Source organism: Gymnodraco acuticeps, unplaced genomic scaffold, assembly GCF_902827175.1.
Source record: "Gymnodraco acuticeps unplaced genomic scaffold, fGymAcu1.1, whole genome shotgun sequence".
In the NCBI taxonomy this organism is placed as follows: Eukaryota; Metazoa; Chordata; class Actinopteri; order Perciformes; family Bathydraconidae; genus Gymnodraco; species Gymnodraco acuticeps.
In genome coordinates, this window is record NW_022991650.1 from 20,781 (window position 1) to 36,877 (window position 16,097).

The window sequence follows — 16,097 nt, forward strand, 5'->3', positions numbered from 1 at the left end:
TGTGCTGTTATGTCCGTTAAGAGGGTCAAAGTTCACGAAGAAGGGGGGAGGGATTATTCCGTTTTTCTAGTATTTAAACCCCCAAAATAATCCACAACTCGTTATGTTTTCAGTTCACAAATCCAACTGGTTGTTTTGACGTTTTATCCGCCGACTGGTTTTCGGCGTTGGAAGAGTTTCCTGAGCCGAAGTGTCTGTAAGTTAGTCGGTCAAATATCGAATGAGTCAGCGTTCATTGAGTTGCAGTCGTTAAGTTTTAACTTCCCTTTTCTGTTGTTTGGGGGGGGGGGGGTTTGCTCAGTGTGCTATTCCATCAGGGTGAAGGTAAAAGAGGGGGAACCTGTATTAGGAAGACCGTGCTAAAGAGTTGTCTCTATGTGCCGAGTCTCGTAAAAGGGTCGAAAAAATGAGTTCCAAAAATAAACAAAACGAAGGTGACGTCCGATTGTCTCGAATCCGGGATTTAACAGATCTCACGGATTAGTTTTAATCCAACAAACGGCCTCTCAAAGCTCATTCACCTCCATGACAAACAGTTAATGGACTGCGTTTCCCAGCATGCTCTCTGTTAGATGAGCGCGTCCAAAAAAGGAAAAAAAACGTCCGATCGTCTCTAATCTGGAAGTTTAACACACCTCACAGATGACGTTTTAATCCAACAAACGGTCCATGTGTCTCGTTCACCTCGATGACAAACAGACGCAACAATTGGACTGCAATTCCCAGCATGCCTTCTGTTAGATGAGGGCGTCCAAAAAACAAAAAAAACGTGACGTCCGGTCGTCTCTAAAACCTCACAGATGACTTTTAAATCCAACAAACGGTCCATGTGTCTCGTTCACCTCCTTGGCAGACAGACAAACTAACGGACTGCGTTTCCCAGCATGCTCTCTGTTACATGAGCGCGTCGGGGTGCAGCGTGTGCTGGATCTGCTGCGGCTGCATGGGGGGAGGCAGCTGCAGAGGAAGAAGAGCCTCCACCATGTTGTGGCAGTGATGAGGAGGAGGCGTTCCTTCGTTGCTGGAACTTTCCGCCATTTCTCCGCCGTGGAAGAAGTACTCGCTCTGCACGATGAACGCCTCGATGACCGCCTGGTTCAGCTTCGTGGTGGAGAGCGTCTCCTTGTTCTCGAAGTCGGGGCGCATCAGAGTCGGCCAGAAACAGATGGAGAGGTTGTCCGCCGTCATGAGGGTGCACTTACTGTGCTGGCTCACCCTGTGGGGGGGGGGGGGGGGGGGGGAAAGGGGAAGGGAAGGAAATGTTGACAAAATTATAATAATAATAACAATATTTTTAAATAGCGCATTTCCACTACAGGGTTTTGGCTCGGCTCGCACTTTTTTTCTTTCCCACTAGCGGTGGTACCGGCTCTCTTTTTTAGAACCACCTCAGTCGAGGTACAAGAGAGCTGAAAATATGCTAAGCTAGTGACGTAAAACACCGACCGCTGATTGGTCCGAGAGTATCGGCATTGCGCAAGACGGTCCCCAAGCGCCATTTTTAAAACAGACGAGCTACCGTCAGCAAGTATTTCTAATTCCAACAAAGTATTTCTAATTTCAACAAAGTATTTCAACAAAGTATTTCTAATTTAAACAAAGTATTTCTAATTCCAACAAAGTATTTCTAATTTCAACAAAGTATTTCAACAAAGTATTTCAACAAAGTATTTCTAATTTAAACAAAGTATTTCTAATTTCAACAAAGTATTTCTAATTTCATTAGAGATGTAAAAGGTCTGTGTAATAAGAACAACACCAAAGTACTCTGTTTTCCCAAGGATGTGGTCTCTGACTTGGCTGAGAAGATCCTGCATATTGGGGCTGAACATCCGACTGTGAAGAATGTGGTACTGCACATTGGAACAAATGATGTTGTGAAACAACAGTCAGAAGTGCTGAAAGAAGACTTTAAATGTTTGTTGGAAACTGCCAGCTCTCTAAATGCAGAGGTGTTCATCAGTGGCCCTCTACCGCCAGTCAGAAGAGGAGTGGAGAGATTCAGCAGATTGTTTGCACTGAACACCTGGCTTTCAACGGCCTGTACTGACCATTCTGTTCATTTTATTGACAATTTTAACTTTTTCTGGGATCGCAGACATCTTTTCAAGGCAAATGGAGTTTGCCTGAACAAGTCAGGAGTGAAATTGTTTATCTCTAACATATTCAACTGCCTGCGTCATCAATCTGTTCCCTCTGCCAAGGACAAGCGGCAAGAGGAATCAAAACACGAGAAAGACACAACACATCACGCAGAAAACCCTGAAGAATTATCACTGCACCCGCCTGAGGAATGTTCTGATTATGGGAGACATATGAGACACATGGAGGAGTCTCCACTGCCCCCCCCCCCTGTCAACGCCTTTGAGGATACTCCGTTCACCCTTTCACCCTCGCCCACCCTCCTGGAGATCGATGAACACACAAAGGAGATACAGAGGGTTGGCACCGATTCCTTCCTGGAGTTCAAAGACCAAACGAAGGCGATACGCAGGGCTGGCACCATGTCCTTTACCCCCGCTCCTCAACGACGCCCACCAAAATCACCGCGGAGACGCGCACCATCTCCCCCGTCCTCATCACCGCGCCTACGTCAACCACCTCCCCCCCCTGGCAGCATGTCCTCTACCCCCGCACCATCTAGCCCGTCTCCATCACCGTGCCTACGTCGACCACCTCCCCTCCCTTCGAGGGGGCATCTGCAGTCTCCGAAGCCTGATAAGGATGTGTGTGTACAAAACACAACAAACTCTTACTGATATGTGATGGGTCCAGGCTCAAGGGCGTATGGCACTCTCAACTCTTTCCAGGACATGTCGGGGCCCTGCCTGCCAGTAGCTTTGCCGATATCTGTGTTGATAGGTAATAGATTAAGAGCGGTGAATCATAGAAACAGGAAGCGCTCAAACGTTTGTGTGAGTGTATCTAATTTAGCAGTGATTCCATGTCAGCCACAGCTTGTTACAAAAAACATGACTGATAGTGTGTTTAACAAACTTAAACTAGCTTTATTAAATGTCAGGTCTCTGGCAGGAAAAACATTTTTAATCAATGATTTTATCACTGAGCACAATCTCGATTTTATGTTTTTAACAGAAACTTGGATTGAACAAAATAACAGTGCAGCTGTTCTTATCGAATCAACCCCTCCCAACTTTAGTTTTATGAGTCAGGAAAGAATGCATAAGAAAGGGGGTGGAGTTGCTATTCTGTTCAATGATTCCCTTCAATGCAGGAAGACATCGTATGGAAACTTTGATTCTTTTGAATATGTGGCCCTTCGGCTGAAATGCTCCTCTCGAGCTCTGTTCCTAAATATCTATAGACCACCCAAATACTGTGCAAGCTTTTTTGATGACTTTACTGAACTGCTGTCTATAGTGTGTATTGACTTTGACTGTCTGGTCATTGTTGGTGATTTTAACATCCATGTTGACAACCCCCAGGACAGAGGGGCTAAAGAACTGTTTTGTGTTCTTGATAGCTATGGACTGACTCAGCATGTGACGGAGCCCACGCACAATAAGGGGCACACTCTGGACTTAATTATCTCAAAGGGTCTGAATATCTCTAAGGTTGTGGTGACTGATGTTGCACTCTCTGACCATTCCTGTGTTTTCTTTGAGAGCTCTATTTCTGTTCACAAAAATGTTCAAAAAGAGGTAACCACAAAGCGATATTTAACTGAAAATACTAGGGAAATGTTTACTCAGAATTTCTCTTCCACACTTGCCCCTGCTAACATCTCAGTAAATGAGCTAGTAGATCATTTTAATTCAAAAATTAAAAATGTTATAGATGCCATTGCTCCAACTAAGGTAAAGGAAGTGTCTGGCAAGAAAATATCTCCATGGAGAAAGGCCATGACCGTGAAAACAGAAAAAAGAGAATGTCGAAAAGCTGAACGCAGGTGGCGAAAAACAAATCTCCAGGTTCACTTTGAAATCTATAAAGAGAGACTTGGCCTTTATAATTTGGAATTGAAAAACGCACGACAATCGTTCTTCTCTGACATCATTATCAAAAACAAAAACAATGCACGTGCCTTGTTTGCTACCGTCGACAGACTAACTAACCCCCCAGTGTCAGTAGCCTCTGAATTTCTATCCACCAGGGCGTGCAATGATTTTGCCTTCTTCATTGACAAAATTCAGAAAATCAGACAAGCAGTCAGTGCCTCTGCATCAGGAACAGCAAATGTGTTGTCCCTATCTCCACTTAACATCAATTCAGACATCATGACACAATTCCATCAGATTAATGATAAAAACCTAGAGGACATTATTCAACTTCTGAAATCCTCCTCTTGCTGCCTTGATATTATTCCAACAGGATTTTTCAAAGATGTTTTGCCTTGCATGGCCTCAGATCTACTTCATATAGTAAACAAATCTCTTCACTCAGGTATTTTTCCACAGGCCCTGAAAACTGCAGTCATTAAACCGCTCTTAAAAAAGAATAATCTAGATGCTTCAGTAATGAACAATTACAGGCCCATATCAAACCTCCCATTTCTAGGTAAAATCATTGAAAAAGTTGTTTTTCAACAGTTGAGTAATTTCTTGCATTTAAATAACTGTTTCGATGTGTTCCAGTCAGGCTTTCGTCCAAATCACAGCACTGACACTGCTCTTGTAAAGGTCTTTAATGACATCCACTTAAACACAGACAGTGGCAGAACTTCAGTGTTAGTATTATTAGATCTCAGTGCTGCGTTTGACACTGTTGACCACAGCATATTACTAGACCGACTGGAGAACTGGGTGGGACTTTCGGAAACAGTTCTGAATTGGTTTGAATCCTACTTAAAGGACAGAAACAACTTTGTTTCTATAGGTAAATACACATCTGAGTTGACAAATATGACATGTGGGGTTCCTCAAGGCTCCATCTTGGGGCCTCTTCTCTTTAACATCTACATGCTACCACTGGCTCAGATAATGAAGAACAACAAAATAAGTTACCATAGCTATGCAGATGACACACAAATTTACGTAACAATTTCACCAGGAGACTATGCTCCAATTCAAACACTGAGTAAGTGCATTGAACAAATCAATGACTGGATGTGTCAGAACTTTCTCCAATTAAACAAAGATAAAACTGAGGTAATGGTTTTTGGAGCCAAGGCAGAACGTATAAAAGTTAGCGCTGAGCTTCAGTGTGCAATGTTCAAAACAACAGATAAAGCCAGAAATCTAGGTGTAGTCATGGACTCTGACCTGAGTTTCAACAGTCACATTAAAACAGTTACTAAATCAGCCTACTATCACCTAAAGAATATATCTAGGATTAAAAGACTAATGTCACAGCAGGATTTGGAAAAACTTGTCCATGCTTTTATCTTCAGTAGACTGGACTACTGCAATGGTGTCTTCACAGGTCTCACTAAAAAATCTATTAGGAAGCTGCAGCTGATTCAGAACGCTGCTGCTCGAGTCCTCACTAACACTAAGAAAGTGGATCATTCCTGTTCTGAAGTCTTTACACTGGCTTCCTGTGTGTCAAAGAATAGATTTCTAAATACTGCTGCTGGTTTATAAAGCACTGAATGGTTTAGGCCCAAAATACATTTCTGACCTCCTGCTAAATGATGAACCATCCAGATCTCTCAGGTCTTCAGGGACTGGTCAGCTTTCTGTCCCCAGAGTCAGAACTAAACATGGTAAAGCAGCGTTCAGTTATTATGCTCCAAATATCTGGAACAAACTCCCAGAAACCTGCAGGTCCGCTGCAACTCTGACTACTTTTAAATCCAGCAAGAAGACTTTTCTTTTTGTCGCTGCTTTTAATTGAACTATTCATATCTTAGACTGCACTGTAACTTTTATCCATGTACTTTTTTCTTTTAATGTTTAATTGCACTGTAACTTTTATCCATGTATTTTTTCTTTTAATGTTTATTTTATTATCTTTTCTTTTTAATGACTGATTTTAAATGCCATTTTCTTAATCTCTTTCATTTTTTGTAAAGCACTTTGAATTGCCTTGTGTTGAAAAGTGCTATATAAATAAACTTGCCTTGCCTTGCCTTGCCTTGCCTTGCCTTCAACAAAGTATTTCTAATTTCAACAAAGTATTCCAACAAAGTATTTCTAATTTAAACTTCCAACAAAGTATTTCTAATTCCAACAAAGTATTTCTAATTTCAACAAAGTATTTCAACAAAGTATTTCTAATTTAAACAAAATATTTCTAATTCCAACAAAGTATTTCTAATTTCAACAAAGTATTTCAACAAAGTATTTCAACAAAGTATTTCTAATTTAAACAAAGTATTTCTAATTTCAACAAAGTATTTCTAATTTAAACAAAGTATTTCTAATTTCAACAAAGTATTCCAACAAAGTATTTCTAATTTAAACAAAGTATTTCTAATTTCAACAAAAGTATTCCAACAAAGTATTTCTAATTTCAACAAAATATTTCTAATTTCAACAAAGTATTCCAACAAAGTATTTCTAATTTCAACAAAGTATTTCTAATTTCAACAAGTATTCCAACAAAGTATTTCTAATTTCAACAAAGTATTTCTAATTCCAACAAAGTATTTCCAACAAAGTATTTCTAATTTAAACAAAGTATTTCTAATTTCAACAAAGTATTTCTAATTCCAACAAAGTATTTCTAATTCCAACAAAGTATTTCTAATTTCAACAAAGTATTTCTAATTTCAACAAAGTATTTCTAATTCCAACAAAGTATTTCTAATTTCAACAAAGTATTTCTAATTTCAACAAAGTATTTCTAATTCCAACAAAGTATTTCTAATTTCAACAAAGTATTCCAACAAAGTATTTCAACAAAGTATTTCTAATTTAAACAAAGTATTTCTAATTTCAACAAAGTATTTCTAATTTCAACAAAGTATTTCTAATTTCAACAAAGTATTCCAACAAAGTATTTCTAATTTAAACAAAGTATTTCTAATTTCAACAAAGTATTCCAACAAAGTATTTCTAATTTCAACAAAGTATTTCTAATTTCAACAAAGTATTCCAACAAAGTATTTCTAATTTAAACAAAGTATTTCTAATTTCAACAAAGTATTTCTAATTTCAACAAAGTATTCCAACAAAGTATTTCTAATTTCAACAAAGTATTTCTAATTTCAACAAAGTATTCCAACAAAGTATTTCTAATTTAAACAAAGTATTTCTAATTTCAACAAAGTATTTCTAATTTCAACAAAGTATTTCTAATTCCAACAAAGTATTTCTAATTTCAACAAAGTATTTCAACAAAGTATTTCAACAAAGTATTTCTAATTTAAACAAAGTATTTCTAATTTCAACAAAGTATTTCTAATTTAAACAAAGTATTTCTAATTTCAACAAAGTATTCCAACAAAGTATTTCTAATTTAAACAAAGTATTTCTAATTTCAACAAAGTATTCCAACAAAGTATTTCTAATTTCAACAAAATATTTCTAATTTCAACAAAGTATTCCAACAAAGTATTTCTAATTTCAACAAAGTATTTCTAATTTCAACAAAGTATTCCAACAAAGTATTTCTAATTTCAACAAAGTATTTCTAATTCCAACAAAGTATTTCCAACAAAGTATTTCTAATTTAAACAAAGTATTTCTAATTTCAACAAAGTATTTCTAATTCCAACAAAGTATTTCTAATTCCAACAAAGTATTTCTAATTTAAACAAAGTATTTCTAATTTCAACAAAGTATTTCTAATTCCAACAAAGTATTTCTAATTTCAACAAAGTATTTCTAATTTCAACAAAGTATTTCTAATTCCAACAAAGTATTTCTAATTTCAACAAAGTATTCCAACAAAGTATTTCAACAAAGTATTTCTAATTTAAACAAAGTATTTCTAATTTCAACAAAGTATTTCTAATTTCAACAAAGTATTTCTAATTTCAACAAAGTATTCCAACAAAGTATTTCTAATTTAAACAAAGTATTTCTAATTTCAACAAAGTATTCCAACAAAGTATTTCTAATTTCAACAAAGTATTTCTAATTTCAACAAAGTATTCCAACAAAGTATTTCTAATTTAAACAAAGTATTTCTAATTTCAACAAAGTATTTCTAATTTCAACAAAGTATTCCAACAAAGTATTTCTAATTTCAACAAAGTATTTCTAATTTCAACAAAGTATTCCAACAAAGTATTTCTAATTTAAACAAAGTATTTCTAATTTCAACAAAGTATTTCTAATTTCAACAAAGTATTTCTAATTCCAACAAAGTATTTCCAACAAAGTATTTCTAATTTCAACAAAGTATTTCTAATTCCAACAAAGTATTTCCAACAAAGTATTTCTAATTTAAACAAAGTATTTCTAATTTCAACAAAGTATTTCTAATTCCAACAAAGTATTTCTAATTTCAACAAAGTATTCCAACAAAGTATTTCAACAAAGTATTTCTAATTTCAACAAAGTATTTCTAATTTCAACAAAGTATTTCTAATTTCAACAAAGTATTTCTAATTTCAACAAAGTATTCCAACAAAGTATTTCTAATTTAAACAAAGTATTTCTAATTTCAACAAAGTATTCCAACAAAGTATTTCTAATTTCAACAAAGTATTTCTAATTTCAACAAAGTATTCCAACAAAGTATTTCTAATTTAAACAAAGTATTTCTAATTTCAACAAAGTATTTCTAATTTCAACAAAGTATTCCAACAAAGTATTTCTAATTTCAACAAAGTATTTCTAATTTCAACAAAGTATTCCAACAAAGTATTTATAATTTAAACAAAGTATTTCTAATTTCAACAAAGTATTTCTAATTTCAACAAAGTATTTCTAATTCCAACAAAGTATTTCCAACAAAGTATTTCTAATTTCAACAAAGTATTTCTAATTCCAACAAAGTATTTCCAACAAAGTATTTCTAATTTAAACAAAGTATTTCTAATTTCAACAAAGTATTTCTAATTCCAACAAAGTATTTCTAATTTCAACAAAGTATTCCAACAAAGTATTTCTAATTTAAACAAAGTATTTCTAATTTCAAGAAAGTATTTCTAATTCCAACAAAGTATTTCTAATTCCAACAAAGTATTTCCAACAAAGTATTTCTAATTTAAACAAAGTATTTCTAATTTCAACAAAGTATTTCTAATTCCAACAAAGTATTTCTAATTTCAACAAAGTATTCCAACAAAGTATTTCTAATTTAAACAAAGTATTTCTAATTTCAACAAAGTATTTCTAATTCCAACAAAGTATTTCTAATTCAACAAAGTATTTCTAATTCCAACAAAGTATTTCTAATTTCAACAAAGTATTCCAACAAAGTATTTCAACAAAGTATTTCTAATTTCAACAAAGTATTTCTAATTTCAACAAAGTATTTCTAATTTCAACAAAGTATTTCTAATTTCAACAAAGTATTCCAACAAAGTATTTCAACAAAGTATTTCTAATTTCAACAAAGTATTTCTAATTTCAACAAAGTATTTCTAATTTCAACAAAGTATTCCAACAAAGTATTTCTAATTTAAACAAAGTATTTCTAATTTAAACAAAGTATTTCTAATTCCAACAAAGTATTTCTAATTCCAACAAAGTATTTCCAACAAAGTATTTCTAATTTAAACAAAGTATTTCTAATTTCAACAAAGTATTTCTAATTTCAACAAAGTATTTCTAATTCAAACAAAGTATTTCTAATTCCAACAAAGTATTTCTAATTTCAACAAAGTATTTCTAATTTCAACAAAGTATTTCTAATTTCAACAAAGTATTTCTAATTCAAACAAAGTATTTCTAATTTCAACAAAGTATTTCTAATTGAAACAAAGTATTTTTAATTTCAACAAAGTATTTTTTATTTAAACAAAGTATTTCTTATTTAAACAAAGTATTTCTAATTTCAACAAAGTATTTTTTATTTAAACAAAGTATTTCTTATTTAAACAAAGTATTTCTAATTTCAACAAAGTATTTCTAATTTCAACAAAGTATTTCTAATTTCAACAAAGTATTTCTAATTCAAAGTATTTCTAATTTCAACAAAGTATTTCTAATTTCAACAAAGTATTTCCAACAAAGTATTTCTAATTCCAACAAAGTATTTCTAATTTCAACAAAGTATTTCTAATTTCAACAAAGTATTCCAACAAAGTATTTCTAATTTCAACAAAGTATTTCTAATTTCAACAAAGTATTCCAACAAAGTATTTCTAATTTCAACAAAGTATTTCTAATTCAAAGTATTTCTAATTTCAACAAAGTATTTCTAATTTCAACAAAGTATTTCTAATTCAAACAAAGTATTTCTAATTTCAACAAAGTATTTCTAATTTCAACAAAGTATTTCCAACAAAGTATTTCTAATTCCAACAAAGTATTTCTAATTTCAACAAAGTATTTCTAATTTCAACAAAGTATTCCAACAAAGTATTTCTAATTTAAACAAAGTATTTCTAATTCCAACAAAGTATTTCCAACAAAGTATTTCTAATTTAAACAAAGTATTTCTAATTCAAACAAAGTATTTCTAAGTATTTCTAATTCCAACAAAGTATTTCCAACAAAGTATTTCTAATTTCAACAAAGTATTTCTAATTTCAACAAAGTATTTCTAATTTCAACAAAGTATTTCCAACAAAGTATTTCTAATTCCAACAAAGTATTTCTAATTTCAACAAAGTATTTCTAATTTCAACAAAGTATTCTAACAAAGTATTTCTAATTTAAACAAAGTATTTCTAATTCCAACAAAGTATTTCCAACAAAGTATTTCTAATTTAAACAAAGTATTTCTAATTCAAACAAAGTATTTCTAAGTATTTCTAATTCCAACAAAGTATTTCCAACAAAGTATTTCTAATTCAAACAAAGTATTTCTAATTCCAACAAAGTATTTCTCATTTCAACAAAGTATTTCTAATTTCAACAAAGTATTTCTAATTTCAACAAAGTATTTCTAATTCAAACAAAGTATTTCTAATTCAAACAAAGTATTTCTAATTCCAACAAAGTATTTCTAATTTCAACAAAGTATTTCTAATTTCAACAAAGTATTTTTAATTTCAACCAAGTATTTCTAATTCAAACAAAGTATTTCTAATTTCAACAAAGTATTTCTAATTTCAACAAAGTATTTCTAATTTCAACAAAGTATTTCTAATTCAAACAAAGTATTTCTAATTCAAACAAAGTATTTCTAATTCCAACAAAGTATTTCTAATTTCAACAAAGTATTTTTAATTTCAACAAAGTATTTCTAATTCAAACAAAGTATTTCTAATTCCAACAAAGTATTTCTAATTCCAACAAAGTATTTCTAATTTCAACAAAGTATTTCTAATTTCAACAAAGTATTTCTAATTCAAACAAAGTATTTCTAATTCAAACAAAGTATTTCTAATTCCAACAAAGTATTTTTAATTTCAACAAAGTATTTTTAATTTCAACAAAGTATTTCTAATTCAAACAAAGTATTTCTAATTTCAACAAAGTATTTCTAATTCAAACAAAGTATTTTATGCCTAGTATAAGGCACGCCGTGGTCGTTGGACGAGGTGGTACGTGTTTGCTAACGCCCTGTTCTTTGCTTGAAAGCGTTGTGTCCCGATCTATTGCAAAGCTCACTTCTAACAAACAAGCCTTACATTTATGTTCGACAACCCAGCCGATGGCCCCGCCTACACTGCGTGGTTACTATAGTTACTACCCTCGTTACTAACTGTAATGGAAACGCAGCTTAAAGTGAGCCGAACCGAGCCATGGCGAGCCGCACTAAAACCTGTAGTCAAAATGCGGATAGATAGTAGTAATAATACATGACACTTATACAGGGTATATGAAGGAGTCCTGAAGTCAGGTGGAAGACCTTTTAAGACCCTTCCCATACATTTTAAGACCTCATCGCCACTTTGAGTTCTAACCGGTTACCTTGGCGACACACTTCACCTCACATTGACTATATACAGTATTGATTGTCCTTCCTCCTTATCTTCCAACCATTTGGACGCAGACTTGCATTTCCCCATAACGATGTTGTTTAACAACCGGCGTAAACGGACCTGCGCGCTATCAAGCAGTGAGCGTGCGATGTCCTGTTCAGATGACGTCAAACCCAACGGGATGCCATCAATAAACTACATAATCACACTACACACCTACGCAATGATTACATTCAGGCAGACTGTGGAATACAACCTCTCTGGATACTTTATATACTTATTGGAAACAAGCTACAAAATGTAACACCTTGGAAAATGCCGTTTAATACTTTTTAATAGCCTTCATTTTCGCTAAATTGATTTATCAACTTTTAATACTTTTTAAGACCCCGCGGACCCCCTGTCATATAGCGCTTTTATAAAAACTCCAAGGCAAGGCACCTTTCAACACAAGACAATTCAAAGTGCTTTACGAAAGACATTAAGACAACAATATTATCTTTGCTTTTTAATGACTGTTTTGAAATGCCATTTTCTGAATGTCTTTCATTTTGGTGAAGCACTTTGAATTATGTTGAAAGGTGCTGTATAAAGAAACGTGCCTTGCCTTTGGGCGTTAAGAAACATATTATAAATGGCATTTAAAAACACTCATTTAAAAGCAAAGATAATGAAACATGAACAACAAAGGAACATGAATTAAAGTCGCAGTGCAGAGTGAGATACACATCTGAAATGTTGAGCTCTGACTCTCAATCATTGCTCACTTTTTAGCAGAGATAGTTTTCTATGATCTCTCTTAACTTATTTCAAGTGTTTCTAAACCAAACCCCCAATTCTGAAAATTCAACAGATCCTGGTCATATTTGTGTAGCATATACAATTAATTTGCTTTAACACAAATCATTAAAATAAGACGTTCAGCCTGTATTTTTCTGCCTTTAAATGGGCGCTAATTAAAACTGAAGTCGATGTTTTACACAGTATTTGGTTAACCGTTACGATGAGCTGACTGTTCAGATTCAATCACAGACGGATGCAGTGTGACATTATGATTAGAGTCGCCATTTATTAAATCTTCAAAGGATTCATTTGGTTAGTGACAGCTGTCATTAAATCACTGTGCAGCTGTAGGAGGGGAGGAAAGCCTCAGAGAAGAGGTAGGCCTATGTCTAAAGCAGTGTTTCTCAAACGTTGTCATACCAAGGACCACTTAACCAATAAAAAAACACTTAACTCCACAAATATCCAAAAACACATCGTTTTTCTAGAACAGATTACAAATCGCCTGAAAATGATACAAACAAGTGGCAACATGTGTGACGAAGGTGTTGCGCTGGGCTATATCATGCAATCGAAAGTTAAACTTAAGCTCGCTCCATTGCGGAGATATTTCCGTGAGAGTGCGGAAAACTTAAATTTATTTATTTATTTCAAATGTGAAATGTTACCAATATACTCAGGGACCACTAGGGGGCGCTCACGGACCACACTTTGAGAAATCTGATTTGCAAAATAACTGTACCAGATATTTCCATACAACTACTGGTTGGTGTTCAATAGCACCTAGACATTTCAGTAATGGCATATTTTTCAGGGTTTTTCTGATTAATGAGAGAAAATGTTCCGATCACCAAAAAGTACAATTTCCGTCTAAAGCCCCGGACACACCAAGCCGATTTCGGCCGTCGATAGATGTCTGGCCGTCGATGAGCGTCGTGTCGCCCGACTTAGATACTCAGATTGGTGTGTCCCGCACCGCCGTGTCTTTTCGACATGTTGAATCGGTGGGCAGTCGGCCAAAGGCTGTCGGTCAAAGAAATCACTCTGATTGGCTGTTCAGCTAGCGAATCAGGGCATGAGAAGCTAAACGGAAGTGAGGGACCCAAACAAGCGATTAAGAAGGCACACACAGACGGATATTCTTTTTCATTTTCATCCCAGCTGGACGCAAGAGTTTCTTTTTCATCATAGCGATCTGGAATGAAGAAAACGAAGACCAACGCACACGCTATTTGTTGTTTGTTTATATCTTCCGGTTGTTGCCTCGAATGACGAATACACACTACCGCCCCCTGCTGGTAAGGAGAGGTATTGCCACTCACGCATGCGCAGTTCGTACGTGCTACCTGGCCGGCGACTGAAGTCTTTGTTCCGTCGGGACGTGTTCTTTGGTGTCAGATCTGGGCCTTAATCTAAAGCGAAGTCTACAGGACTATAATTCAGTATTTCTTTAGTTAAATAATTGTCTGACTATTTGGTGATTTAGGACAGCTGCCTGGTTCATGCCTGTAAGGTTTCAGCGTTAGAGTTCTGTTAGTTTATTGTTTTGTGTTTATTCTTGTGGCCTTGCATTTTATTTTGATGTTGACACTGTCCTCTCTTTTCAGGTGTCTACACTTCCTGTCGTTGTGTGTCACCTGCCAGCTTGATTGTGGTCTCCTGCTCTTGATTGTTTTCACCTGTGCCTCATTAACCGTTGTGTGTATATGTAGCCCTGTTCTCCTTTTGTCTTTTGTCGGTTGTCTCAACACTAAGTCCATGTCTGTACTTCCTCGTGTAACTTTGAGCAACCTAGTTGAACCTAGTGAACTATTGAGTGTCCTAGTTGATCCTAAATACCTTTTGACTTTGAGAAGTCTTTTGTATTATTAGTCGAACCTAGTGAACTATTGAGTGTCCTTGTTGATCCTAAATACCTTTTTACTTTGAGAAGTCTTTTGTATTATTAGTTGAACCTAGCGAACTTTTGAGTGTCCTAGTTGATCCTAAATACCTTTTTACTTTGAGAAGTCTTTTGTATTATTAGTCGAACCTAGCGAACTTTTGAGTGTCCTAGTTGATCCTAAATACCTTTTGACTTTGAGAAGTCTTTTGTATTATTAGTTGAACCTAGCGAACTTTTGAGTGTCCTAGTTGATCCTAAATACCTTTTGACTTTGAGAAGTCTTTTGTATTATTAGTTGAACCTAGCGAACTTTTGAGTGTCCTAGTTGATCCTAAATACCTTTTGACTTTGAGAAGTCTTTTGTATTATTAGTTGAACCTAGCGAACTTTTGAGTGTCCTAGTTGATCCTAAATACCTTTTTACTTTGAGAAGTCTTTTGTATATTAAAAGATATTTTTGAAGTCAAGAAAGAATCGTGCATCTGAGTTCTTGTGAGTCCTTCGTGTCAATGCCTCAGCCAATCTGAAGAGGAAAAGAGTGGTCATTCTCAAGTTATGGGCTTTTGGTCCCCACATTCGGGCTGGACTAATGTGGCTCTTTTTCAGGGATTGGGGAAGTTCTAAAGAACCCAAAAAACATTCGGTCTCACAAAATCTAATTTGTCAACAATCAATTTCATTAATGGGAGATCCTAAAGATATGAATAATCATTGTTGTGCTTTGTTCTACCTCGGGTAGGGGTCTCTCGACATCCGAGGGCCCTTGACCGTTGTGAACAGCTAAATGACTCCATGTCAAGTGTCTTTTCTTGGACTTTTATATCAAATTCAAAGAAGACAGGTAACGTTTTAGATTTGCTCTCACTAGGTAGCAATTAAAGTTTCTTTCTTGGACCTGAAGATGTTGAACTTGTTTGTTTGTTTACTCGTTCTTGTTGTTATTTGTAACAGAATCAGGCTTTAATTTGTCGCTTTACAATCAGACGTCTCGATGTTTCAGAGCAAAGTTCACTCAGGAATAATTCAACAGACAGTCGTGACTGCAGTTCATATGACAGCTTCTCTGTGAGTGTGTGTGTGTGTGTGTGTGTGTGTGTGTGAGTGTGTGTGTGTGTGTGTGTGTGTGAGTGTGTGAGTGTGTGTGTGTGTGTGTGTGTGTGTGTGTGTGTGTGTGTCAGCTCGATGTAAAAACTGCAAACGTCCCGATGTGTTTGACAGCAGCTTTTAGGATGAAGTGAAGAAGCTGCGGTGTGTTTACTGTCATCGCAGGGAAACGTACATTTGAACGTCGAAAAAGTTTAGCCCCTGCTGGTGCATCAAACTAAGGGTTTAACTCCCACACACACACACTCTACAGTCAGTGTGTGTGTGTGTGTGTGTGTGTGTGTGTGTGTGTGTGTGTGTGTGTTCTGGCGTCATGTCTTACCTGTTGAGGTGTGTGATGATGAACTTGAACACCTGGTAGTTGACAGAAGGAAACTTCTTCACGATCTCATGAAGAACTTGCAGACGCTCGATGTAGTCCACGATTTCTGACAC

General features: G+C 34.9%; 1 protein-coding gene across 1 annotated transcript; it reads right to left on the minus strand.

Moving 5' to 3' along the window:
• Positions 1 to 266: 266 nt before the first annotated feature.
• LOC117534362 (rho GTPase-activating protein 5-like) lies at positions 267 to 16,091 on the minus strand. Its single transcript, XM_034198538.1, has 2 exons — positions 15,985 to 16,091; positions 267 to 1,216 (listed from the first exon to the last, which is right to left on the minus strand). The coding sequence occupies exon 2, from the start codon at positions 1,186 to 1,188 to the stop codon at positions 895 to 897; it is 294 nt and encodes a 97-aa protein (XP_034054429.1). The 5' UTR covers positions 1,189 to 1,216; positions 15,985 to 16,091; the 3' UTR covers positions 267 to 894.
• Between the last annotated feature and the right edge of the window lie 6 nt (positions 16,092 to 16,097).